General features: G+C 50.6%; 1 protein-coding gene across 7 annotated transcripts; it reads right to left on the reverse strand.

Moving 5' to 3' along the window:
- ZER1 (zyg-11 related cell cycle regulator) lies at nt 1-27,890 on the reverse strand. 7 transcript variants are annotated; one of them, XM_069476888.1, is made up of 16 exons: nt 27,759-27,890; nt 16,622-16,873; nt 15,181-15,331; nt 14,506-14,942; nt 14,031-14,207; nt 13,133-13,247; nt 12,828-12,974; nt 12,369-12,542; nt 8,648-8,863; nt 7,914-7,955; nt 7,653-7,772; nt 6,247-6,362; nt 5,720-5,908; nt 4,671-4,768; nt 3,633-3,735; nt 1-1,653 (listed from the first exon to the last, which is right to left on the reverse strand). In XM_069476888.1, the coding sequence occupies exons 2-16, from the start codon at nt 16,777-16,779 to the stop codon at nt 1,596-1,598; spliced, it is 2,301 nt and encodes a 766-aa protein (XP_069332989.1). In that variant the 5' UTR covers nt 16,780-16,873; nt 27,759-27,890; the 3' UTR covers nt 1-1,595. The 7 variants fall into 7 exon arrangements, with proteins under 7 accessions (XP_069332989.1, XP_069332991.1, XP_069332988.1 ...); XM_069476890.1 differs by lacking the exon at nt 27,759-27,890 and adding an exon at nt 27,219-27,346 and having other exon boundaries at nt 12,375-12,542; XM_069476887.1 differs by lacking the exon at nt 27,759-27,890 and adding an exon at nt 27,219-27,346.

Below are 27,890 nucleotides of genomic sequence, written 5' to 3' on the forward strand. Positions count from 1 at the left end.
TTTTCCACTTTGCACAAAAATGTATTTCTGTGACATCCCCAAAGTACAGACATTTCCCCAGGCCCCAGGTGGTAAAGCGATGTGATGTGAGCTCTGCCCAGGGTCTGGCTGGGGCCTCCAGCATGAGATGGAAGGGAAGGACAGGCGCAGGCCACCTGCCAAGCTGGGGGAATGCAGGGCTGCTGCCCCCGTCCCGGGCCAGGAGGGAGAGGCTCCAGGAGAAAAGGCCAGGTGCCTCTCCCCGGGGGCTGCTCGCCTGGCCTGTTCTACCTGGAGCAGAAATGCTAAGGGAACAAACACAGGCCCAGGGAAGGAAGCAGGAAGAAAAAGCCATTGCCTGAAGGCTGCCTCCAGGGTCAGCTCTGCTCCCCAGGCCCTCCGCAAGTGTGTCGGATGTGAAGCAATTCAGAGTTACACCGAGAAAGAAGCACAGGGTATTTAGGGATACAGCTGCCTCTCACACTTCTCTGAAACACAGCACGCAGGTTTCCAAGGTAAAGCCTGGGGCAGGGTGGGAGGGGCTAAGGAGGGCCGAGCGGCCACTGCAGAGCAGTCCAAGTGCTGGTCTGGATGTGGCTGTCTGTGGCCGCTGTGAGTGCAAGACTGGAGAGGGGACCTCCTGCCTCTGAGAGAGGTGTGGGGTCCTCAGGGCAGCCAGGCAGGCTGGGGTGGATGAGGCAGGCTCAGTTCTGCTGGTGGGAGTGCCTGGGCACCTCGGGTGCTTGGGGGCAGATGAGGGCTATGGAGCGAGGCAGCAGGCCCCTGGTCCCAGGAGGTGCTGGCATCCAGAGCTGGGGACAGGTTCTGGATGTGTTTGGCAGAAGGGGCAGTGGAATCTGCCGCTGAGTTCTGACCACCCCTGGGCTGGGGCCTTCCACAGCCTGGGACCTGTGGGAGACTAGGAGGCAGCCTCCATAGCAGCGTGGCCTCAGGCAGGCCTGGCCCGAGAGCAGCAGGCCCACTGGGTGCCCCGCTCCTTGAGGGTCCTCTGGGGCAGGGCTGCCTGGACCTAGGCCTAGGAACAGCTCACTTTCTTGCCCCAGATGGCCCACAGCTGGGAGCACCAAGGCATTTGGGAGACCCAGTGGGGTTAGTTTTATTCCCCAAACCCCATCAGCCACGGCCAGGAGCTGAGATGGGGCTCTCGGGCTGGGGCGGGGGTTAGGATGCCGGAGTAGGCTGGGAAAGGCCTGCTCCTCCCGTAATAGGAAGCCAGGCCGCGGCCTGAGTTCACCGGAAAAGGACCGGACACTCACAACATTATAGGCCTTTAGTCTGGGGTAGGAGTGAGTGTGGCAGCGATGAAGGCTTTGAGTTGGGTTTGAGAATGGCCAAGGAAGCTGCAGGACTCAGGGAGTGTTTCTTTTGTTTTTGTACAGAAATCATACACACAAAACTTCACACTTCCTAACCAAAAAAAATAATATATATATATAATATATATATATCTCACTAATGTTAAGGAAAAGCGTCGGTTGTGCAAAAGTCCCCGTGTCTCTTCATCCCATGGGAGGCCCCAGAAGGGGGTCTGCCCGCTGGGCGGCTCAAGCCTGCTTCCTCCCGGCCAGTGGTCCAGAGCAGTGGGGCGGAGGCCTCTATCTGGACGTGTCCATGTTCTCCTCTTTAAAGTTACTGCAGTGCTCAATCACCTTGCTGGAGACAACGGGGACAGGATTGGAGGGCGGGCTCGGGTGGGGCGAGCCCGGCCTGCCTGGGCCATCGGGCCGCTGGGTTAACACTGTTAATAGTGATGCTGATGCCAGCTGAAGGATGCACAGGGTGGACGGCACGTGCAGAGTGCCCAGGGAACAGCACCTGTGGCCATGACTCCCATCACCGCCCCCTCCCCTCCTTCCTCCTTCTGCCCCTCCCTCTCCACCCACTCCGTCCCAGGGCATCTGTGGATAGGGGGTCCCCAAATCAGCTCAGGCCTGACTTCCAAAACCACTTTGGTCCTTTCTTTAGCAACATCTTCCTTTTTCATTTTCCCTTTATGCCAGCCCTTTCTCTTTCCGGAAGTCTTGTAGTGGTCCCCAAACTGGCTGCACATCAGATTCACCCAGAGGCCGGGATCCAGCAGCAGGTCCAGGCTGGGGCAAGGGCAGCTGTGCTCCCACAAGGGCCCTGCCACCCATGGCAGCCAGGCCCCAGCACTCCAGCTCAGAGCTTGAGTCTCACCCACTCCAGCCTGACTGCAGGCACTGCTGCCCATCGCTGCCAGGTGTGACCTTCCCCTCACAACACTAAGCCTCTGGGTTGGGAAGGGACTCACTGTAGCCTCCATATGCTAAAGTGTGCCCCAGTGCCTTGTAGGAAGTGAGTGCCCAGAGTGGGACAGGGAGCTTGGACAGGCTGAGGGCCTTCTCCTAAGTGTCCTCCAGGGTCATTCGTTCCTCACTGTCAGACAGGCCAGCTGGCTTAGACACCCATCTCAGGCCTTAGAGAGATGTTCAAAGTGACTGGAGGAGGTTGCTGGCCAGTCTTACCCCATGCTTCTCAAATTTCCTGGGATCCCTGTTAACCATGAACATTCCCAGGCCCACCTCCTGACCCACTGGAAAAGAAAACCTAGGGGTGGGATCTGTGTGTCTTTAACAGTCTTTCCAGCTGGGCACCATGGCATATGCCTGTAGTCCCAGCAACTCAGGAGGCTGAGGCAGGAGGATCACTTGAGCTCAGAAGTTTGAGGCTACAGTGAGCTATGATCATACCATTGCACTCCAGCCTGGGCAACAGAGTGAGACCCCATCTCTTAAAAAAAAAACAACTTTCCAGATGATTCTTTAGGGAGATTAAGTTTGAGAACCACTTGTTGTACTGTTCCCAAACTGAGATGAGTCTGTCAATTAATGTTTAAGTAGTGCCTTTTGGCAAAAATAATGGCAGGACCAGCTGATACCCCTCCCGCCCCCCAGCCCAGTGAGTCACCATCTGGGAGCCTCTGAGCTCCAGGCCCCTCCTCCATGTGACCTTTTTCCTCTATACCATGTTCAGAACTATGACAAAAGTCTATTGGGGTCAACGCGACTATACTCCCTTCTTGAATGGATCCTAGAGAAAGCAAGACCGTTACTGTTGATTCTGACACATGGCATCCCCGAGAGTCTCTCTTGTGCCCTGTAACACGAGAACCAGAGCCCGCAATGTTCTGGATATTGCAGTGAAACGCACGCAGCAATGGAAGGTGGTGACTCTGCCATGTCTGTGACCTCCACACTCAGAAACTCACTTGCACTCTGCCCCATCTTGTCTCTAGCATGTATATCACCACACTGTGCCCTCTCTTAGTTGGAATGTCTTTGGCCAAAAATAATGAAAAGTTCTGACCTGACTTGCTAATATCTAGTAATGAGAGGATGGATTTTGGGGGGAATAAAAGAAAACTAAGTTTACAAATGAGGGCAATGATGCCCTGTTCAGAGCTTGCTCATCTAGTTTCCAGCCACATTGTGGCCAAGATGACACTTGGAGAGGCCCCAGCTGGACATCAATACACTGCCCACCTCCACGTTCATCCTGAGTTGCCCCTGGGAACTTCAGCCATTCTTAACCACCTGAGGGTCCCCACTGTGACTGTGTCCCTCACTCTCCCAAATCAAGGCTCCAAGCAGAAACACATGCTGGTCTCTTACCGGGCCATTTCCTTGGTCTCCTGCCGTGCGGTCGCCATCTTGATCATGTCCCTCAGAAGGGGCATCCCACCTTCTTTGATCAGCAGGGGGCAGTACTTGTCCGCTGTGGGTAGGAGAAGACAGCAGGTGACCAGGATGGGTCTTCCTTCTACCAGCCTGAGGCCTAGAAACCGACCCTTGTGAAGACTGGGTGGGGGGGCGGGGGTGGGTGGGTGAAGACGGCCTGGGTGGAAGGACAGTGCTAGGAGTGGCATGAGCCCTGGGGCCCAGTGCCTGTGTCCACCAGCGGGGAAGCAGGTGGTGAATCCCTGGAAAAGGCTTTTCCCTACTTTGGTTTGAGGCTGCTGCATTTTTTTCCCAGAGCTTGTCCTATGGAAAATATCACCCAAACCAGTGGCTGCTAAACGTGATGATCCCCTGAGAAGTGTCTGTAAAAACACAGATTCCTAAGAATATCTCTGCTCCTGGATATTGATTCAACAGACCCAGAGACATGTATTTATTTGTGTGTTTACTGAAACACCGCCAGTCATTCTGGTGGCTGGACAGCTTGGAACCAGCTGGTGGTATTCTGTCATGCGGAAAGCATGGGATTTCTTTTTAATTAAAAAAAAAAATCTTTTAGAGGCAAGGTCTCGCTATGTTGCCCAGGCTGGAGCCTATGTAGTGGCTATGCACAGCTCAGCAAGGCCTCAGACTCCCTGAAGCCATCCTCCTGCCTCAGCCTCACAAATAGCTGGGACTAAAGGTCCCACTGGGCTGACATGGAGATTTTTGACTGTTCGCTCATAGGGAAGCAGGAAGCAGGAAGAAAGCCGTGGGAGACTGCTGCCTGGGCCACCTTGCTTGCCAGGCCTGCTTTGGTGACGAGGCAGGGCAGCCATGAGGCTGGGCGTCCCATAGATGCGGGAAAGGGGGGCTTTGCTCTGAGGCACAGAAGCTGACCGCAGCTCTCTCAGCGCTCCCTCCCGGGTATACGCTCCCTAGGGCACAGCTGCGTTCAGCTGGGTATCTGAACCCAGGGCAGTGGGCACTCACGGTAGACAGATACGAGGTTGTATAGGGCCCAGGTTGCCCAGTGCTGGCTGACGGGAGAGATGCCCTGGGGAAGGAGGCGGAGAATTGGCTCAAACGACCTGCAGAAAGAGAAATCAAGGTCACTTCTGATGCTGGGGGCGGGGCAGTAGGTCTTGTCTCAGGTTTCTCCTCCCGAAGGACCCTGAAGACCAACCAACTGACAGACCAGTAGGATGCCAGGGAGAAGGGGCACCTGGCCCTTCACCCCACTGGAGGCTCTGCAGGGGTGCTCCCTTGGGAGAGAGGATAAGCGCATGAGCACGTGAGGGAGGCAAGGGGGACCAGATTAGGTGGGGCAGAAAGCTGGAGACCTCAGCGAGGAAGAGAGACCCAGCCTGCGGTAGGAGGGGAGAGTTCACTGGGAACAGAAGCAAGTGTGACTGCTCTTCCATGGGCCATCCTGGAGTCAGGGTCCAAACCAGGAACGTGCGGGTAAAACCTCTGGGCCAGCGATTCCTCTTCCCTTCTCCCTAGGATCTACAGTACTTGGAGTGTCAGCAAACCCACCAGCACCAGCCCGTTTCTCCCAATATGGGTTTCCAACTGAAATGCCCATCAGCATGGGATGGCACATAGAAGGTGACGCCATCCTAAAATGACGAGGGAGACCCAGGCCTGGTAACTAGACATTCAGTCACAACACAGTGGGAATTGGTGCCAGCTTGACTTAAAGTAATGAAATCTGTGCACAGAAACACTGCTGATGGACAGACACCATAGTGTTGACAGGGGTTCTCTTTCCTATTGTGTCTGAACTTTCTCCTTCTTTTCCCCCACAAATACATGTGTATCAAATGTTTGTAAAGAGCAGGCTTTGGGTACATGCAGATGTCATGCCTGAAAAACATAGGTGAGATCTGTGTCCTCATGCTCTTTGTCCTTATGCCTCGGTGAGTGAGAAAAAGCAGGCAGAGGACGAGAGGAGAGGCAGGGCGCTTTGACCGTTCGTGGCCGGGATGCTCGCCCTGCCTCAGTGCATGTCCCACTCCCTATCCACCCTGCCCCCGCACCTGTAATTGATATTTCTCCGTGAGTTGATGTCCCAGCTCTGGATGGCTGCCCACATGCGCTCCTCCACCTCCTCCCGCTGGGGTTCACAGACACCCCAGGCCTCAGGCCCATCAAACATGATGTGGGAGAGGACGCCACAGGCATTGTAGGAAACCTCGATCCCGTCGGCCTTGCTCTCTAGCAGGTTGCTGCCGGGAGGAAGAGAGAGAAACGGAGTCCACTCCCTCAGCCCTTCTTCAGATACTAGCTGTTAAACCCCAACTCGTAAACCAGATGCTAGAGGTACTACTTATTTATCACTTGTTTATACCCAGACTATTTCTAAGAGGGATTTGAGCTCACTTAAATACAGTTACAAGAGGACCACTGATGGAGGGTTGAATGAATAAGAAACCACATTACTGAGGAAAGGCAACCTTTATAATAGAAACCTAGGTTAAGAGGAGTTGCAGCAACTGAGCACAGACTAGAGCTCTGAGCATCCTGGCAGCCAAGGCAAAAAAGTAACAAGGCAAAAAGTACCAACCTGAAGACACTGATGAATTGGGAAGTCATTAGCTGAGGCCTCAGCTCCTTTACCTCTGCCACATTCCCCAAAAGTCCCAGCATATTCCGATGCAGTTCCTGTTTCTCTGGGAATTCCTGGGAAAATGAGAGCCATTGGGGCCATATCAATTAGTACTTAATTACTTAGTGTCTGGTATTGTTAACTTTAAAGTTTCATGGGCCGGGCACAGTGGCTCACACCTGTAATCCTAGCACTCTGGGAGGCCACCGTGGGAGGCTTGCTTGAGCTCAGGAGTTCAAGACCAGCCTGAGCAAGAGTGAGACCCTGTCTCCACCGAAAAAAAAAAATAGAAAAAATTAACTGGGCAACTAAAGATAGAAAAAATTAGCTGGGTGTGGTGGCACACACCTGTAGTCCCAGCTACTTGGGAGGCTAAGGCAGGAGGATCGCTTGAGCCCAGGAGTTTGAGGTTGCTGTGAGCTAGGCTGATGCCACGGCACTCTAGCCTAGGCAACAGAATGAGACTCTGTCTCAAAAAAAAAAAAAAGTTTCATGGACGTCTGTTTGGCCATTCCAACTCAACAAAGAGGGGGTACAATATACTGCCCCCCTAACTTTCAGTGTACTTAGGACAGTGCTGGGCACACACAATAAGGGTTAAAAAATTGGAGGTTCCTAACCACAAGACAAAAGCTGAGTAGAGATCTGACCTATGATATAGACATGGTTCTATTTACCAAAGCACAAAATATTAATATTAGTCTAAGGGAATCTCCTTAGAAACTAGAGCAAGAAAATAGAGGATGAATCGCTTGAGTCCAGGAGTTGGAGACCAGGTTGGGCAACACAGTGAGACCCCTGTCTCTACAAAAAACCCAAAAAATTAGCCCAGTGTGGTGCTGCATGCCTGTAGTTTTAGCTACTTAGGAGGCTGAGGTGGGAGGATCATTTGAGTCCAGGAGTTCCAAGTTGCAGTGAGCTATGATTAGGCCACTGCACTCCAGCCTGGGTGACAGAACAAGACTCTGTCTCTTAAAAAAAAAAAACAAAAGAAAAGAAAAGAAAATAGAGGAAGAGTTTTTTAGGAGGAACAGACTATCGTAGTAGACACAATTCTGTCCAGCTCCTATCATAGTGGACTTCCAGCCTGCTGTGGACAGTCTGAGAAATTGCTGCTGAGAAGACAGGGTGGGGTTTTCCCCTGGAGAGAGGGCTCTCAGGAGGGTCCCACCAGGCCATCTGGGTCAGGGAGGGTCTCTGGAGCTTCTGTTAGCAGGAAATCCTGTGAGGTGGCCCCCGCTGCCTTTCCGTGGGAACCATGGGCGAATGGTGCTAACAGATTTGGTTGGGGAGCCTAGGGCAGAAGAGTGGCTGTGTGGACAGCTGAGGTGGCTGTTGCCACCTGGACTGGAGGGGGGCACTACCTTCAGGCAGTCCAGGAAGAGCTTCATGCCATTGAAGTTGAGGAACATCTCGCAGTTGTCGGGCGTCTCGTCCGTGATGTTCCACAGGGCGCTCCAGGAGAACTCCATCACTTGGTCACACTGCGGGGGAGGGCAGGGCTCCGCTGAGACACAGCGCCCAGTGAGGGGTCCCCTGACAAAACACGGATATCTCCCAGGGGCAAATCAGGCCCCTCTTGGGCTGGGGAAAGGGCAGAGTGGTTCCATGAAGACCTGACTTACTATCTTGTCCAGAAGCTTCTTCTGAATCAGCTTCAGCATGGTCTGTGGGCAGAGAAAAGAACTTGCTAGACTAGGCCAGAGCTCAAGAACTACCACATCCCACCAGAACCCAAGATGGAGAGAAGAGGGTCAGATTCCTGTTCATACATCCTGCCAAGATCAAATCTCTGCATCTCTTTGGGAGGCTCTTTGAGGATGTCCACTCCACAGACCCTTGGTACTTGGCATCAGGAGGCCTGGGCACTGGCCCTGGCTCTGTGCTGACTCCCTGTGCGACCTTGGGCTTGAGCTTCCCCAGCAATAAAATGAGAGGAGGAGACTAGACACTCTTTAATTCCTTCCTCCTTCTTTCCTTCCTTTCACCAGCAATATTTATCATCTCTTCACTGTGCTCTAGGCCCTTCGCTGGGGATGCTGCAGACAAGGATGGAAGAAGAGTTTGGTGTCTTTCCCTGTGGAGCTTACAAAATCGGAGGGGGCTGGGAGAAGATGACAGCATGTTCTAGGTGGAAGAAATCTACAGGGTCATAAGCAATATTCACTGTTAAAAAATTCTTTTGGTCCAGCCTAAATCCTTCATGCTTCAGCATACTCTGCTCCCTACCCTGACTGCCAGACCCAGGCCTCCTCTGAGACTCTCACTCAAAGCAGAGCTGTGGAGAGTGGCGGGAGACGGCTGCAGCAGGGGGGCTCAGAAGGAAGGGAGGGGTGGGGGACAGCCTGCCTGCACGTACCACAACAAAGCCCATCTTGCCCACAGCCTCCTTGTGGTCGTTGTCCACCTGGCAGACCAGGGCATTGCACAGGTGCACGGCGATGCGCTGGATCGACTCGTCCTGCCGCGTGGGGTTGAGGATGCTGAGCAGGAGCTCGTTTACCCGGCGGTACTGGAATTCCAGCTCCTCGGGGATGCTGAAGTTGCAGAGCGTCAGGCAGCAGTTCCGCTGCACCTGGGCCAGGACAGGAGACAAGTGGGGCACATTCAGGGTCAGACTTGGGAACAGAGCTGGAGGGGCTCTGTAGAGGCATGAGATCATCCAGAGCTGTGGTGGTCCACGAAGACTTTCTGGAAGAGGAGGCTACAAAGCTCTTTTTAAAAATATTTTTTTAATGTGAAATATTTATACAGAAGAATGTATAAAACCCAAATGGACAGTTTTACAAATAACTATAAAGTGAACACCATGTAACCATCACCTGGGTCAAGAAACAGAACATTGCCAGCACCCAGAAGTCACCATATGTCCCTTCCTGATCATAGGCCCCTGCATCCCACTAGGGAGAAACACTAACCCTGCTTTTCTATATGGATGATTCTATAGGTTTGCGAGATCAGCTGTTGTATGTGGCTAAATGCACTCAGTACTTCATTTGCAGTATAGTATTCCGGCATGATGATACCCCCATTTTTTTACCCATTCTACTGCTGATGGATGTTTGGGTGACTTCAAGGGTTGGCTCCTGTGAACGATGCATTCATTATACCTGCATCCAGGTGTCCATGGGCATGGGCTTCTCTAAGGCATGCATGCCTGGTGGCACTTCTGGGTCACAAGGTGTGCATGTCCTCAACTTTACTAGGTAATACCAGCCTGTTTTCCAAAGTGGTTGTACTAGTTTACACTCCTACCGACAGTGCATGAGATCTCTAGTTGCTCCACATCCTCAATTTCTCTTTGCACCATCTTCAGCTTTATTAATTTTTTTTTACAACATTCTCGGCACAATTTTCTTGTAATTTAATTTCCTTCCTTCCTTTCTTATTAGATATTGGAAGTTCATCATACTTTATTAATCATGTAATTTGAGGATATCACTCTTGATTTTTTGTCCTTTCCCCTCAATTTGAGAAATTTAAGAAAAAATTTATTTTAAATTATAAAAGCAATAGTTACTCACTGTAAAAAGTTCAAATAATATTATACTATCCGAGCAGAAAATTAAAATCTTCCATTTCATTCCTGAGAAGTAATCACTGTTAAACATTCAACGTACATCTTTCTAGATTTTTCCATCATGCAAATATAAACATATATTTGGGGGAGAGGAAGTACAAAAAAAGATATTATATATATTGGTCTAGAATTTCTCTTCGGTTATCAATATGTAAAGGACGTATTTCAACATTAGGATGTGTAGATTCTGCCGTAATATCCCTGGTCCTCCAACATTTTAGTTTCCTCTGATTTCCAGTTAAACAAGCGTGGATGTATGTATGTCTTTTTCCTCTAAGAACATTTCTAACTGTGGAATGCCTAGGTTGAAAGATAAATGCATTTGCAATTTTGGCAAGTTCTGCTGGTTGCCCAGCAAAACGGTCGTACAATTCATCCTTCACCAGTGGAAAGTGTACCAGAGTGCTCTTCCCCTACCTTTGTCGACGCTGGGTATCACCAGATCTCTTAAGATGAAATGTGTTATCTTGTTATTTTAATTTCCATTTCTTTGATAGTTTTTATTAATTCATTTGGGAGTCTCCAACTAGTCTTTTTTTTTTTAATTAAAAAAAAAAATCAAAAAAGACATCCTTTTGGCTGATTACAAAATCGATCTCAATGTAGAAAGAACAACCACTCCAGAGTCTGGAGTTGGCAAGGCAGTGGAGAAGTGGGTGTTCCTATCCCTGCAGAGGCTCTGTCCCCACCATGGCCTTTCTGGAGGATAATGTGGTAATACATACCAAATGCTTGAAAAATACACATACATATTGCCCCTGCAATTCTACTTCTAGAACTGTATTATAGCGATAATCACTTAAGTATAGTCAGCAAAGCATTATTTGAGGGAGCAAAAGATAAAAGAGCAACTTAAATGTTTAGCCATGGGGGCTGCTTCAATAACTGTAGCCCACGTATCGGGCAGAGCCCTGACCTGCAAGCCTGTAGCTATGGGGCCTGGCCACCTGTCCACAACAGTGGCCTCTCTGGGGATGAGGACGCTGAACATTATGCTGGTGTCAACAATTATGAAACTGAACTGTTAAAACCAGCTATACCTGGGGGAGGAAAGATAGGATTGTGAAAGACTTTCACTTTCTATTCAATACATTCTTGTATTACTTGATTTTTTTTTTCACCACTAGGTATCTTACTTTCATAATCAGAAAAGAAATATTATTAAAACAATTTTGTTATAAAAATATATTTGCTGATATGAGAAATGTTCACATTCACGTGTGACTTTTACTGTTGAAGTAAAAATCCACATTATACGAACAGTACACACAGTTTGTGTGAATGATCCTGTTTACTAAATACATATGTACTGACGGAAAGCCAGACCATCAGCTATCCCATGTTAATGGTGGGATCTGTCTCTGGGTGGTGGGACCACAGGAATTTTTGTTTTCTTTATAAGTAGTTATAATTTTTTTTTTTTTTTTTGAGACAGAGTCTTGCTCTGTTGCTCGGGCTAGAGTGCTGTGGCATCACCATAGCTCACTGCAACTTCCAACTCCTGGGCTCAAGTGATCCTCCTGCCTCAGCCTCCTGAGTAGCTGGAACTACAGGTGTGTGTCACCATGCCTGGTTAATTTTATTTATTTTTGGCCGGGTGCAGTGGCTCACACCTGTAATCCTAGCACCTGGGAGTCCAAGGCAGGAGGATCACTTGAGGTCAGGAGTTCAAGACCAGCCTGAGCAAAAGCAAGACCCCGTCTCTACTAAAAATAGAAAAATTAACCGGGTGTGGTGGCACATGCATGTAATCCCAGCTACTCAGGAGGCTGAGGCAGGAGAATCGCTTGAGCCCAGGAGTTTGAGGTTGCTGTGAGCTAGGCTGACACCACGGCACTCCAGCCAGGTGACAGAGTGAGACTCTGTCTCAAAAAAAAATTTTTTTAATCTATTTTTAGTAGATGTGGGGTCTTGCTCTTGCTCAGACTGATCTCTAACTCTTGACCTCAAATGATCCTCCCACCTTGGTCTCCCAGAGTGCTAGGATTACAGGTAAGAGCCACCGCACCTGGGCAATTTTTCTATTTTTTTGTAGAGATGGAGTCTCACTCTTGCTCAGGCTGGTCTGAAACTCCTGGCTTCAAGTGATCCTCCTGCCTCAGCCTCCCAAAGTGCTAGAATTATAGGTGTGAGCCACCACACCCAGCTATAGTTATAATTTTTCTATGGTAAAATTTTTTATTACTTTCATAACAAAAGCAGCTATTGGAAAAAATACCCCCCAGCACAGTATTACGGGGCAGAAGGGCTGAAGAGGCAGCCCAGGCAGAGGCCCAGAGGCAGGAGGCCAGCGCCCTGGGCCTCCACGTGGAGCAGGTGGAAGAGGGTGGAGGGTGGCTGGGACAGTGGACTGCAGGTGGGGCTGGGGCCCGAGTGCCAGGGGACAGGGGAGCTAGGAGGGAGGCAGCATAGAGCTAGGTGAGCCCCTGTGGGAGCACAGGGGCACAGGCAAGGGGCGGCTGGGCCAGAGCATGCAGGCCGTGGCAGGCAGGGGGCTCACCGTCACCTCCTGGTAGGATTCCATGCCATTCAGCACCACCTGGATGACCTGCCGGCGCAGCTTGACGCTCTGCTCTGAGCGGTACTCGGAATTGGTCAGGTAGAAGAGGGCAGCGCTGCCCGTCACTTGGATGTTCTTGTCATACTTATGGCACTTGAGGGCCGTGATGACCAGCTGTGTGAAGACAGGGTAGGAGCCTGGGCTGGCAAGTGTTGTGAAAGTTGTGCAGGGACAGGCCTGGGCTCTGTGAGGGGCTTGAACTGGCCCTCTGGGGCAGGGCTTGTGCCGGTCTTGCTTGCCCAGACAGGAGTGGGGACTACAGCGGGGCCTGAACATGGCCAGTGCTGAACAGCTCAGGGGCTACAGGGCCAGGGGCTCTGGGGACATGGCTCAGCCAAGTCCAGCACCCTCCGGGTAGGGCTGGACAGAAGCTGAAGGTCCCCAGGGGTTTGGACTAACCTTCAGGGCCCGCAGCAGCTGGTTGCAGCGCTCGATGCGTGCGATGTCAAAAAGCAGGTTGATGGCCCGGGAAGTGATCTCAGGCCGGTGCTCTGTGTAGGCCTCGATGGCATTCAGCACCTGCTCTTCATTTTTGTCACCACTTACCTGAGAATGGGACATGCTCAGATCAACCCAGAAGAGGCCCGGGGGTGGGATTCCACATCCCAGCCCAGTCTGTAGCTCCAGAGCTGACATGTTGGTCCCCCAGCCCAGCCCCTTCCCTTCTCCCAGGGCTCCCTGGTTCCTCCCCTCCTGCCTCTCACTTTGTAGGCCGGAATGTGCGTGAGGCGGCACAGGGAGGTCTCGAAGAGCCCGAGGAACTGCAGTGGCCTTTTCAGAGCCCGGAAAGGCATGATGCTGCTCTTGGAAGGTTCGATGCTGGAGAAAGAGGGGGCTGGGGTCAGCGGCTTGGGGTCCAGGCCTGAGCTGGACCTCCCCTGGGGGTAGGCTGGCATTTACTCAATGTTCTCTCTTCTAGCCCCGCCAACCTCATCCCTTTTAAGTGGAGGGGTCAAGGTCACATTGTAGGGGAACATGTGGGATGTTGTGTTATTGCAACCATCTTTAGAAAATACTATCTGCCATTCTAGTAAGGATGTGTCACCTTTAGGTTTCACCAATAGTCATAAAGGGACAAACTCATAACCTAACCATCATTAAAGCATGGCTGGGGCTAGGCTTTATGGCCGGTCACAGCTGGTAAAGTTTGATCAGAGCTCCCAACCACCCAACCCAGGAGCCAGCCTACCTACAGCAATGCCTGACAGGTGGCAGATGCTGCCAGCCTCACTGCTTATAACTACTACACTGTGCTCCGGTCAGTCTGAATGTCTAGTAATTTCCTAGCAGCTCCTCATACTCTCACCTTCCGGCCTTTGCACATGCTGTTCCCTGTGCTAGCACACCCCTCCCTAGCAAACTCAGAATGAGCCTGCAGGACAGCCCAGATGCCATTCCTCCTCCTCCTTCCTTTCCGATCCTTAGGGCAACCCCAGAGCCCTGTACTTCCCCACCACAGCTTTCTGTCCCTACCAGCTCACATAGACTCCAAGAGGGCAGAGCCTGGTTTGTTCTTTATCTCTAACACCCAGCACAACACTTGGCAATTCAAAGGCTTGTTGAATGACTCCCTGCCAGCAACTGTGGAGGGTGGGTCCCTACCTAGTCTGCCCTGCTTCCTCTTCCATCTTGGAGATGCTGCAGTTTTCCAAGATCATGTGGCCAGAGATGTCCAAGGACATCAGGTTCCCCAGCTTCTGCACAAAGAGGCTCAGCACCTTCCGAGTCAGCTTGAACTTGTAGTAGCTGGAGAGGCGGTCTCGGGAGATGTCCAGGTGTCTGGAGATTGGGGTGGGGGCCACGGGTCAGGAGCTGGGTATAGGGTGGGGCTGCCTTGGAGACCCCTGCTCCTTCAGTCTGTGGCAGGGTAGGGCCCATGCCTGCCACAACTGCTCCAGGACATTCTGGGAAAAAAGCCTGAATAGCCCAAATCCAGCTGAAACATTAGATTTGAGGAATGGGACTGTCTCTTCCATCCCTACCCTCTGCCTGGCCAGGGGCTCCTGAACCCCATGGGACTGACAACACCCACCTCCCTGCCCACCCTGCCCTGGTGAGCTCTGGGCCGGCAGCTCACCGCAGCTTGTGTAGCTGGACAATGACACGGATGTGGTCATCCGATAGGTCCATGTTGTAGAGCACGAGGGATACCAGGCTGTCTTTCCACTGGGTTAGGAAGGCAGCATCGCTTGTCTGAATGCCTGAGAGGTCCAAGGCAGCCAGCGAGTTGAGTGGCCGCAGCAGGGACTCCACAGGGACCCCATCGATCATGCGGCCCAAGTTCAGGAAGCGGAGGCGGCTAAAACCCTCGAAGGTGAAGTCCTTAACCAGCACCTGGCAGGTGGGGTTGACGAGGCACTCGTCTTCACAGCCCCCTGGGTTCTCCTCCTCGTAGAAAATGTTGGCACAGCCGAAGAGGCTTAAGGACACCAGGGTGTGGCTAAAGCTCCTCAGCGTCTGTAGGCTCTTGGCAGACAGCTTCTCGCAGTTGGTCAGGTACAGCTCCACCAGGTCCTGCAGCAGGCACAGCTCCGTCATAACCACTGTCCCCACTGCTCCCCCCACTGCCACCCCAGGCTTTGCTCTGGGCTCCAGGTGGGCTGGGGAGGGGGTTTGCACAGTTGAAGAAAGCACTGGAGGAGCCTAGGGAGGGTTGTGCTGGAGGCCACCGCCCTGCCCCTGCTCAGTGTTTGACCCTCTCTGGCCAGCCTCTGTGTGGCCAGCCCTGGTGCTCTGGCGAGGCAGGGCTCACCTGCTTTCGAATGGCTTCCAGGTCCTGGTCCTGAACCAGGTCCTCCCGGAGGTGGATGCGGGTGAGGCGGGTGCTGCGGGGGTCTGAGAAGAGGCTGAAGAAGCTCTCGTGTGGCTCAAAGTTGCAGGCGGCGTTGACCAGCTCCACATACCTGGGAGAGGAGTAGGCCTGGCTCAGGGGAGGGTCTTCCCTTCAAAGCACAAGCCCTCCCTCCCTGAAGCCTTCTCTTCCTCCTCCCCATAGTAGCTGGTTGGATCCTGACTACGTTACAGGTGAGATTAAGGGTGCCCGGAAACTAGGAATCTAAAGGTAGCTCTCTGGGTGACCTCCTGGAGATACAGGGCCTCTTATTAATCGCAAATCCTGAGCTCTTCCCTCCAGAGCCTTAGACATTCCCATAACACGCACAGACACCGATGCCCCCTCTCCAAATGCACGCGCCTGTCCCACGCCCTTCATGTACACTGCAGTGGCAGCAGCCCCACCCCCATGGACACACACATCACCTTCCTTAAGCCCCTCCTGGGACCGTTTCAAACAGATAAATTAAGCCAAGAGGTTTAGAGTTCCCAGCTGGGTACAGGCAAGCCCTGTTGAGGTACTAACTCATGTAAGAATCCTGGTCTGGTGGAAATGGTTTTGGATTCAAACACTCTGGAATCTAAATCCTCGCTGCTCCCTACCTGGGCAACTTCACAAAAGTAACTGAACTTCCCCAGACCTCAGTTTCTTTATCTGTAAAACGGACATAACTCTCATCTGCAAAGTGTCCAACCTCGTGCCTGACCCACAGTAAATGCTCAGAGCAGTCCAGCTCTGCCCTCAGGTCCCATGCAGGCTCTCACTTTCCTATGCAAGAGTTTGGGCTAATAATTTCCCTTCCGGGCATCTGGACTGAGCTCCCAGTGTCAGGTGAACACGCTGCATGCTTCTAAGAACCCCTACCAGTGGGGAGTCCCTTGGAGGAGCCACATAAAGATCTTCTGGATGATTCCATGCCTGGTCATGGATGCGTTATACTGGCACTGGCATGTAAACCCCTACATGTCTGTGCTTACTTGGTTCACAGGCACAGGTGAGTGTGTGAGTGTGCACATGTGCACGCACACACATGGAATGGCACATAACTTCCTCATCTATATGAAGGTTTTTACACTATCACATCCCTAAATGCACACAGTTTCACACTCAAACACACTCTGTGCTGCATAAGCCTACATATGTGCACACCCCTCCACGCACATACCAACGTGCACACATATATACCTTTAAGGTTATGGACATGCCACTCTTTTCTCACACCCATGGACACCATGTGCACACACCCCCTCACACCTTTGTATCCATAGCTGCCCCCACATGGCACACACACAGTCCCAATCTCTCCACACATGCTCATGCTAAGACCCCTGCCCCCCGCCCCAGCCCGGGCCTTGCTCACTCATTAACAAGCTGGTCACAGATCTCGCTGGGCAAGAAGATGTCCGGATGTAGCCGCAGAGTCTCCTTGTCCAGCAGGTAGCCCAGGGTGCCATCCAGGTTGCGCAAGCAGAAGTCAGTACAGAGGGCCATCAGGGACTCAGGAGTGTCGGACGCCATGCTGGGGGCAGGCAGGTGGGCCACTCCAGGACAAGGGCCCCCACGGGCAACAGTGATTTCCCAACACTCACAGGATCATTGGCAGAGCCGCAGCCTGGGGAATGGGAGAGATGCCAAGTGAAACGCACATAAGGGCCAGAGCCATTGGCAGCCCTGTGTCCACTATCTGAGTAGGGAAACTGAGGCTCTGGAAATCACACTCAAATTAGCAGTCTAGTAGGGCCAGGCCCAAGACTCCTGACTCCATCTCTTGCTCCTTTCTGCTGTGCCACTATCTGCTGATTTGACCTGCAAAGAACACGGGGCCTTGTCCAACCATTTCTTTGACTTCACGATGCCTGTGGGCAGATGTGTGTATTGGGGACCCAATGCATGGGTGGAGATAACAAGGACTTTCACCATCTGCTTCTCATAATTCTGAGAGCTACACTGCCGTGTCCCACGCTGTAGTACTTCTCAACCTGTATCCAGCTATCACTGAGTACTTAGTATGATTGAGTACTTAGTATGATTGAGTACTTAGTATGTGCCAGGGCCTTATAGACATGATATTGTTGAATCTCATGGTGTATGATTAAAAATAAAGGCTCCTTCCTCCTAAGGGAAATGAAAAAAACATGTCCACATAGAAACTTGTACATGAATGTTCATAGTAGCATTATTTATAATAGCTAAAAATTGGAAATAAACCAAATGTCCATGAACTGGTGGATAAACAAAATGTGGTATATCCACACAAAGGAATATTATTTGGCTCTAAAAGGCTGAATATTATGCAATCACAAAAAGTACTGATACATGCTATAATGCTAGACCTTGAAAACATTATGCTAAGTGAAACCAGTTACAAAAGGTCACATTGTATGACTCCATTTATATGAGATGTTCAGCCAGAACAGGCAAATCTATAGAGACAGAGTAGCTTAGTGGCTGGGGGAAGTGGGGAGTGACTACATATGGGTATGGAGTTTCTTTCTAGGGTGATGAAATTGATTGTGGTGATGAATGCACACTATTTAAATATCCTAAAAACCACTTTATTATACAATTTAAATGGGTGACTTGGGAGACATGTGAATCATATCTCAATAAAATCCTTATTTAAAAAAGTGAAGGCTCTTACTAGCTTCATGACCTTGGGGCAGGTAAAAATTTCTTAAATAGGGCTCAAAAAGTGCTAACTGGCCAGGTGTGGTGGCTCAAGCCTGTAATTCTAGCACTTTGGGAGGCCGAGGCAGGAGGTTCACTTGAGGCCAGGAGTTCAAGACCAGCCTGGACAATAGTGAGGCCCTGTCTCTACAAAAAATAAAAGGAAAACTTTAGCTTGGCATGGTGGCTCGCACCTGTAGTCCCAGCTACTCGGGAGGCTGAGGCAGGAGCTATGATGACACCACTGCACTCTATCCCAGGCAACAAAGTGAGACCCAGTCTCAAGAAAACACAAAAAAGAAACAAAACAAAACAAAACAAAAAAACGCTAACCATTAGGTAGAAAATGAAAACTGATATGCACTGAAGTGAAGAAACATCTGCTCATGAATACACAAAAATTAATTTGAATTAGATGACAGACCTAAATGTGAAAGGTAAAACAGTAAGTTTTCTAGAAGAATACACAAGAGTGTACCTTTTTTTTTTTTTTTTACCTTTATGGCTTTAGAGTAGGCAATGATTTTACATAAAGAGAAAGAAATTGATAAATTGGAACAACTAAAAACTCTGTTCATCAAAAGATAGTACCAAGAAAAAGAAAAGGCAAGCCATAGACTAGAAGATATTTCCAATAGTATGTCTAACAAAGGACTTGTATTCCAAATACATAAGCAACTTCTACAAATGAGTTTGAATAAAAGACACAGCACTCAATTAAAAAATGGGCAAATGATTTGAACAGGCATTTCATAAAGGGGAATAGTGAAATGGGCAGTAAACATATGAAAAGCACTTGGCTTCATTTCTCTCAGGGAAATGCATGGTAAAACCACAATGAGATGACATTTCCCACCCGCCAGCCGGCTCAATTGAGAACAATGACAGCAACAACATAGGCAATACTCAGCACTGGTGACGATAAGGAACAATGAGAAGTCTCACACGCTGCTGGTAGTAGTATAAATCGGCGTGAACTAGGAGTGTAAATAATGTTGAACATTATTTACTAAAGTTGAACATACATGTATGTTCCATGTTTTGCAATTCCACTCATAGTTATATACCCAATAGAAATGCATCTGTCAATGTGCACCAAAAGATGTACACTAGAATGTTCACAGCAGTACTGTTTGTAATGTCCCCAAACGGAAAAGAACCTGAATGTCCACTGACACTGGAATGGATACTTATGGTATATTCATTGATGAAATACTCATTGCAATGAGAATGTACAACCCACAGCTCGGATGAACCTGAACATGTTTAGTGAAAAGAGCCAGAAACAAAATAATATATACCATATCAATCCATTTAGGTTTTACTTCATTAAGTTAAAAAACAGGGGAATCTCATCTGTGGTGGGAGAAATTAGGATTGTGGTTATTTGGGGGGTGACTGCAAGGGGGTTTCTGGGTGCTGATGAGCTGCTGGTCTTTGAGTGCTGGCTATACAGGCGTATTCACTTGTGAATAACCATGCAGCTGTATATCATGATGTATGTACTTTTACAAATGTACATTATAATTGAAGTTAAGAAAATGGCCAGAACCCCAAAGAGGTCCACATTTAGAAGGGGTCCAGGGATCAGTCAAGTGATAATCCAACTGACAATACAACCCCAGCTAAGATAAGTGGCTACAGAGAATGAAAATTGAAACTTCACATTCAAATGAGGAAACAATAAGCCATTTATAGGATGACAGACAGTCATAAATTAATCCCAAACCAACATTTTCCTACCAGGGTCTACATCAGAGGTCTACATCAGAGGTGGGGAAGAAACAGGCAAAACTAATCTATGGTGTTAGCATCAAGGCAGTAACTACCTTGGCAGGCAGGCTGGAATTAGAAGGTGGCAGAGGGGGACTTCTGGGCATGCTCGGACAGTATGCTCACTTGTGGAAATTCATCAGACTCTACACTCACATTTTGTTCACCTTTCTTTATGTATATTATACCTCAAAAGTTTTTCAGCCGGGTATGGTGTGCACGCCTATAGTCCTAACTACTTGGGAGGCTTAGGCAAGGGGATCGCTTAAGCCCAGGAGTTCAATGTTGCAGTGAGCTATGATGATGCCACTGCACTCCAGCCTGGGTGACAGAGATCAAAAAAATTTTTTTTAATTAAAAAAATTAGGTTTTTAAAAAATCACAGGCCCTGTAGTCAGACAGATTTATGCTTTGACTCAGTTCCACAATTCACTAGTAAATTACCTGATCTCTGTTTCCTCATCTAGAAAGTGGGAATAATCACCCCTACTTCACAGGGATGTTGCAGCAAGGGAGACAGTGTTGGGAAAATGCTTAGTCCCAGGCCTGACACAGACTAAGTACATAACAAATGGCGGTTATGATTCCATCTTACAGGTGAGGAAACTCAAGCTCAGAGAGACAAGGCTACTCTGTACAAATTGGCATTTGAACCCGGTCTCTTGGATTCCCTCACATCATGTCTTATAGGGTTCTGAAGGCGTTTAGGGCCCAGCATTGCCCTGGCTTCTTGCAGTCTCTATGTCCATATGTGACCCTTTCAGACTGCTTAGCACAGCCAGTGGGAGGCCACAGGGCACTTTGGGCTTTGGAGTTTAAGTGTGGCACCACCACTTACTGGTGACTGTGCTGTATTAGCTCTGGAGTCAGACAGGCCTAGCTTCAAGTCCCAGCCCTGCCACACGGGCAAGTGTCTTCACCTGTCTGTGCCTCAGTATCTTTTTCTCTAATAAAACAGGGGCAACACAGGGCCCTATCCACAGCACTGTGTGAAGGTTACACAGAATAATATAAAAAGGGCTTAGCATGCTGTCTGGCACGGAGTAATTATTTCCCAGGCCTCGGTTTCCCACGACAAGGCCCATTGTGTTAGCTGTCCCACTGGCAACGTGAAACCCTCGAGGGAGGGCACAAAGGGCATGGCCTTCCTCTGCCTTCATTTACTTCCAGATCTTTAAGGGCCCAACAGCCTCGCCTGCCTGGGAAACTGGAGCCAGAGGGAGTGCTACTGGCAGGGAGACCTCGCCCTGCTGGAAAGCGACAAGTCCAATCTCGTCTAGCAGGGCCTCCAGAATTAGAACCAGCTTTCTGGCCTACTTGGTCCCCACTGACCCCCTATTCCAGCCAGCCTGGCCTCCTTCACTGCACTGGCAATGGCCCTAGGCACAGGTCACCTTCAGACCTTTGCTCAGTCTGTTCTCTTTCAATGGAGCCCATCCAAATTCAGCTAATGCCTGTGGTCCCGGCGTTAAAGCTGCTTCCTCTGGGAAGCCATCCCTGACCTGCCAGGGTGTTCCTGCTGTGTGCCCCACAGGCCCTACCACAGCAACGAACGCTTTGTACTGATGCTGCTTTAATCATCCGCTTCCTTGACAGACAGCCAGCTCCACGAGGGCAGAACCAGCCTGTTTTGTTTGGCATCCCTGGGCCTGTTCACTCAGTAACTACCTACTGAGCACCGGGGTCCAATGTGAGCAAGGCAGACAAGGTCCTTGCAAATCAGCTCTGGAGGGAGATAGACATCCACCGTATCCACCTGAAAAGCACACAAATGCACATTACGTAACTGGGACCACGGTTCTGAAGGAGAAGGAGGGACCTGAGGCTCTGAGAGCCCAACTGGAGGACCTGCCCTGGGCCCAGGAGTCAGTGCAGGTACCCTTAGAAGTGACAGTTTAGCTGAGACCCAAAAGATAAGTACTAGCTAACTGTGGTTGTGGGAAGAGAAGGGAAAGGCCCTCTGGGGAAGAAGGAAAGAAGGAAAGAAACACTCAGGCTGCAAGGAGAGGGGGTGCATGGGACATGGCACCAGGAGCCCAGTTCCGTGACTGCAAATGAACAAAGGAAGCACTCAACACCCCACATGGGGCCCGCCACACAGTAAGCCTCCAACAAAGGCCTGTGGAAGAGACAGCGAAGGATTCACGGGCTGGGATCCGCACGAGGCCTGGGAGGCACAGCACGTTCTTGTATGCTCCCTGCCTGTGGTGCCCAGGGCACTGCTGGGCACCCAGGGGCTGCAGATGAACCTCACGACTCTGAATGAGAGCCCCACCAGGGCTTTGCCTTTTCTGTAGGCCTGAGCCCAGTTTCCCAGGTAGCTACTCTGCCTTAACCCTGCTGCCCAGGTGGAAGAAACACCACTATGTCAGTCACCAAGGCCACCAAAAGCCCCCAAAGACAAACTAGGCAGATGGTGCCATCTGCTAACCTCCCTTTGGTAGTGCTGACCCTGCTGCTCAGGGCTGCGGTGAGCTGGAGGAGGAATAAGCTGTCCTCATCTTAGCACTGAGGCCAAGAGGCCTGGGGGCTGCAACACTTTGACACTTGTGCCCATTCAGCTGCAGGCCTGGCACCGACTAGAGGCAGCCATCTCTGCCCACTCTACCCTTTAAGGGTTCTCATTCTTGGGGTGGGCACTGGCCGTCTGGAATTCTGGCAACTGGGGACAGATAGCTTCTGATTATGACAGACCACCACGTTGGAAGAACCCTGTGTCTTTCTCCATCTCTTTCCTTGCAGGTTCTCTAAAACTGGATCCAGCTCGAACTTACGACATCCTGGGGGAGGGGGGCAGTGGGAGAGAAGAGGGAGAAAAACAGCAGCAGCAGCCACCACTGCACCACCTCCATGTTGGATGTTCCCAGATGTGGCCCTAAGCTCCTTACAGGCTTTATTTCATACATTCTCTTATTTAACCAATGAAACGGCATTTCCTCATAGCCTCTACTTGTAGCTAATTAATCATTTGCATAACAATTTGTCTGCTGACCCATCCCCCAGCCCATGATTCCCGGCAGGACAGGACCAGTGTCTGCTCATGGGCACAAAGCTGTATCCTCCATGCCCCTCCATGCCCAGATTTGTGCCTGGCATTTAACATGACAAAGGTTTGCTGTTGCTGGAATTACCTCGCCATAGCACTATGAGGTAGAGACTGCTACCCCATTTTCTGATAAAGACACAGGTACACACAACTAATAAGAAGCTTGCCTGAGATCACAAAACTGACAGGAGTGGGATGCAAACCTAAAGCAAACCCACGCTTCTCACCAAATCATTCTGTCTTCAGTCCATCCAGCGAAACAACAGAGAGGAAAGAGAAATTGAGGTCCAGAGGAGGAAAGATGGGACCGCGCCAGCGTCCTGACACCCAGGGGACAGAGCAGCTGGGGGAGCCAGAAGCTCTGAGCCTTGGAGCAATGCCCACCCTGTGAAATATTAACCCGGGAGCTGGGGGGAAAACCTAAACAAATGCCCTATTTACAGAGGCTGGACGCTTTCCAGCAGGGAGCAGATCATGGGCCAGAGTTGGGGGTGTGAGACTGCTGTGAAGGGAGTTGGGGCAAGTGTGGGGGTCTCTAGGGGACAGGGGTGCAGATGAACAGACGTCACCTGGCCTGAAAAATCTGCAGAGACTAAATCTTCAGGACAGGTTATATTAGAAAGATGCAGAAATGGAATGAGGGAGGAAGGCAAGAGCCAGCTAGGTGGCTGCTGGTGCCACCCGGAGGCAGAGAGGCCTTGGGGAGGCTGAGTTAGGCTGGGAATCAGACTGCCTGGGTTCTATTCTTGTAATCAAACATATTAATGAGCAACCCATTCTGAGTACCAAGGGGATACCCAGAACTCTGCTAAGTATTTGATAAGCATTAATTCATGTAATTCTCTCAATACCAAATGAGGCAGGAGTTATTATAATCTACTACTTACAGAAGAGGCAGCTGAGGCTGAGTGGCTGCATAATTTGCCACGGACTACGTATGTGTACAAACAGATATGTATACATGTATTCATTAGTTCAAGACCCAGTGTTTTGAGACTTCTGTGCATATTCTCCTTGAAGCCACAGATAACCTATGAGGGACATGTTATCATTTTGTTTCCTAGATGAAGAAACTATGGTTCAACAATGTGCAATGAATTACACAATAAGTGCCCAACTGTAAATCTTAGGCTCTTTACCTTTATGCTATGGGCAGGAACTGTTCCTCCAAGACTCAGCTTTCCCTCCTGTTGCATGAGTCTCCACTGGGCATATGACATTTTTTGGCCACAGGATTGGAAGCTTCCTGAGGGCAGGGATGCTTTGTGACTCCTGGGGTCTCAATTACATAGCTAGTGTGTGAATGGCTAGTTGCAGGTGAAGGAGCCTCCACTCTACAAACCAATATTTTCCAGCCTCAATATTTATCAAGGTCTGTATCTGTCAACGTATTGTGAATGGCACCTGTCTCATGGGGTTGGTGGGGAGATGTTATGAAATAACAGCAGGAAGGTGGTAACCAATAATTATGAATCAGTGATGTTCCTAAGGATAATGCGTAGACCCTTCTCATTTCTGAACCTGGAAAATCAGCTTTGGTTATTGAACCAGAAATAAGACATTGGTCCCCAAATAGATGAACTGACAGGGGTCTCTGAAGGCACATTTCAGGACTAAGAACAGCTGAGGTACTGAGCCAAGCAAAAAAACCATGGTGCCAAGAGCAGCCCTCCACCTAGTGTGCCCCCAAAATGTGTCTGCAGAATACAGGTGGCACTAATGATAATAAGAACCATTCTTCACCTTTTGTAGAGCGCTTTAGAGTGCACCTAATTCTTTCACAGCCTGTCTCTCATTTCATCCTCTCAGTAGCCTTCAGATTTAGCAGGAGGTAGGAGAAAGCCATCATTCTCAGTGTACAGACAGGAAAACTGAGGTCTGGAGAGAATGGAACTTGTCCGAGTTCACACAGCGAGCCAGCAGCAGAGCTGGGGCTTGAACAAGATCCCCAGGTCACTGGCCTCGGGCTCTTACCCACAACAGCCTGCTCTAACATGCTGGCTTTCAGCTTCTAAGTGCTCCGACCTTTCATGTTCAAATCCTCTGGCCCAGTTGCCCCGCTCAGCCTGTGACCCAGGCCTGATGATGTAGTCTGGGCTTGGGACGTGAGGAAGTACATGAACAATGGTTCTGCTCCCCATAAAGCAGGCTGCAAAACCTCAGCCTCTGCCAGGCACTTCAGGATCAATAATCTCCACCCTCAGATTTGCCATGCACACCCCACCCACACATCTAGGCCCAGCATACACTGCCCTTCCCAATCTGTCTCCAAGCCATATTCATTTCAACACGATCATTTTGCCTATTTTATGTGGAAGAATGGGGATTTGCTGGATTCTTTTTAAAAAGCTCCTATCACCTTCCACCGCTGCCGAAAAAGCCACCATGCTCCCTATAGAATATGCAACCACTGTTACCATTGAGGGGTGTCAGGAAGTTTCTACCTTGCCTCCCCAATATTTCCCCAAATCTCAGTAGCTCAGGGAGGTAGCCAGAGCTGGTGACAGCACCAGCTGGTGCTAAAAAGTCTCTGAGGCAGAAACATGAAAACATTCCTGATCATCACACCATCCTCATCATCATGACCGCTATATATTGAGTACTTTCTCTGTGCAAAATACTGCACTAAGCACATCAACGTATGATCTCATTTAGCTCAACAATCCTATTGTATAGAAGAGAAGACTAAGGCCGGGCGCGGTGGCTCATGCCTGTAATCCTAGCACTCTGGGAAGCCGAGGCGGGTGGCTCGCTCAAGGTTAGGAGATCGAGACCAGCCTGAGCAAGAGCGAGACCCCGTCTCTACTAAAAATAGAAAGAAATTATCTGGTATAAAAAAAAAAAAAAAAAAAAAAAGAAGAGAAGACTAAGGTGGAAAAATGTCCCTTACCCACACACTTACAACCAGGAAGCAGCAGCATGTCAAATGCTGCTCTATGGATGTGCTTCTTTGTATTTATTCCATCAATGGTCATTACAAAGATGGAAAAAGGGTACTTATAACACAAGGCCAGAGTACAACAGCCATTTGTCATCTAAAACAAACCTGTATTTTCTCCAACCACCAGACACTTCAACAAGTACAGTTCTGAAAGGGTGCTCCATTAGACACCCTGTGACCCTACATCTCACAGACAGCCCCTAATAACCTCCCCACTGTTCTATGACTTCCTTGCCAACCACTCTTCCCCTCCTTTACCCTGCTGCAGCACCACTCCTGGTATTTCTTAAAGTCAACAGGCACACCACCGCAGGACCTTTGCACTTGCTGTTGAATGTTCTGACACTAGGGAGCTGCATGACTGCTCCCTCACTCATCTCTGCTCAAATGTCACCTTATTAGAGACCTTCTCTGACCATCTTCTATACAAAGGTGACTCCCACTCTCTAGCGTTCCCTATGGTTCTTCCTGCTTTATTTTTCTCCATGGCACTTATTATCATCCTACATATTATATGTTTATTATTTGCTAAATGAACAAATGAACCAAAGTAGAGAGGCCCTTCATCTCTGGCAACCACCTCCTGCTCTAAGTATAGCCTCCTGTGACCCTTTTCAAAGCCGTCTACCATGCTTATCTTAGTCAGTTTGAATCCTGAAGAGAAACCTTCTGTGGGAAATAGCATATAGGAGGATTTTCCCAAGGCATCAGGCATCCCCCCGCCCCCTTAAAAACCGAACGGACTGATAAGCACAGGCAAAGGCTGGAAATCTTGGACTCCTTCGGTCAAAGAGCAGCCAAGTCAAGTTCCACCCACAAAGCTATAGTGGCCAACACAGTCAGTTTCACTTTCAACTCACCTATCGGGCTCCCTCGGCCCTCAGGTTGCAATACCATCCATTCCTTTCCTACCCTGTTAGATTTCCCTGCACCTTGTCATCGTTTATGGGAGCTGCTTCAGAATCCAAGTCCTCCCTGAGCTTTTAAGCACTGCTCTGGGGGAACTTAAGCTCATCCAACAGGTAGGAGGGGCAGAGACTGGCCCTTTCAACCCTACATCTACCCCCCATCTTGTAGGTGCATCCGACAGGGCGTCATTTTCTTTCTGGAGGAAGGGAGCTCAGTTTTAAAGGCACGTTTCTCAGACCTGGCGGCAGGGATGGAGAAGGGAGCCCTCCCACCATTGGCCGATATGGACCTCTGCAAGTGGTTGCAGCGGCGATGCTTAGGCCCCGGAGGCAGGAGGCGAAGGAGGGGGACGCAGGTACATCCCTTGGCCCGGGGTCCGGGACCTACCCTGGGATGGGTCTGCCCTCTGCGTTGGGAGGCGGACAGGATGCTTCGTAGGCGAGGAAGAGCGGAGGATGGAGCCCGGGAGAGTCCGGGGCCAGAGCGCCTCAGGAGGTTGGGGATCTCCTCAGGCTAGGGCCGGGGTCCGGGGGAGACCGGGTCGGCGGGGCGGAGCTTGGGATTCCGGGGACTGAGGCCCCGGGCGGGAGGGGGTCGCGACGCGGACCCCGCGGCCGTTACCTCGCCCTTAGGGCTGCCGGCGGGGCTGTGGGTCGCCGGGTGCTGGCTCCCGGGCCCGGCCCCTCCCCCGATCCGGCTCCTACAGCTCGGAGCTTGCAGCCGCCGCCGCCTCCGCTGTCAACAAACCCCGGGAGCGTCACTTCCGGGGCCGCCCCTTAGCAACAGCGAACGGGTTCCCCCGACGACTCCCGCGGCGAACGCGGGCAGCGGCTGCAGAAGGTTCCGGGGCCCCGCGGGCAACCCCTTCCCGGCCCCCGGCCCGGCCTGCGGGTGGAAGGGCGAACCCGGTGGCTACCACCCCCGCACCCCCGGCTCAGAGCACGCGCCCTCCAGGGACGCCCCCTGGCCTCCGAGGGGCCCGCTCGTGTGACCCTGGGTTCCCAGTCTGGCGCAGCCGTTCACTGGCGTCCAGGCTGCTTAAGGACAGGACTGACTCCGAGTCCCAGCCCCCTCCATTCAGGGCCCTACTGAACATCTCTCGGGTCCTCCACACTCACGTCCAGACGCCGTCATCACCTCTCCCTAAACGTGCTCCTACACCTCCATCTAGTGATTGGGCCCCGGGGCAACCAGCTTTCACTTGAGAAATTGGGAGTGGGCCTCGATCCCTGCATTCCCTTAGCCCCTCGTCCAATCACCAAGTCCTAAAGATCTTTTAAACCAGCGCCTACT

This window comes from Eulemur rufifrons, chromosome 7 (genome assembly GCF_041146395.1).
Source record: "Eulemur rufifrons isolate Redbay chromosome 7, OSU_ERuf_1, whole genome shotgun sequence".
In the NCBI taxonomy this organism is placed as follows: domain Eukaryota; kingdom Metazoa; phylum Chordata; class Mammalia; order Primates; family Lemuridae; genus Eulemur; species Eulemur rufifrons.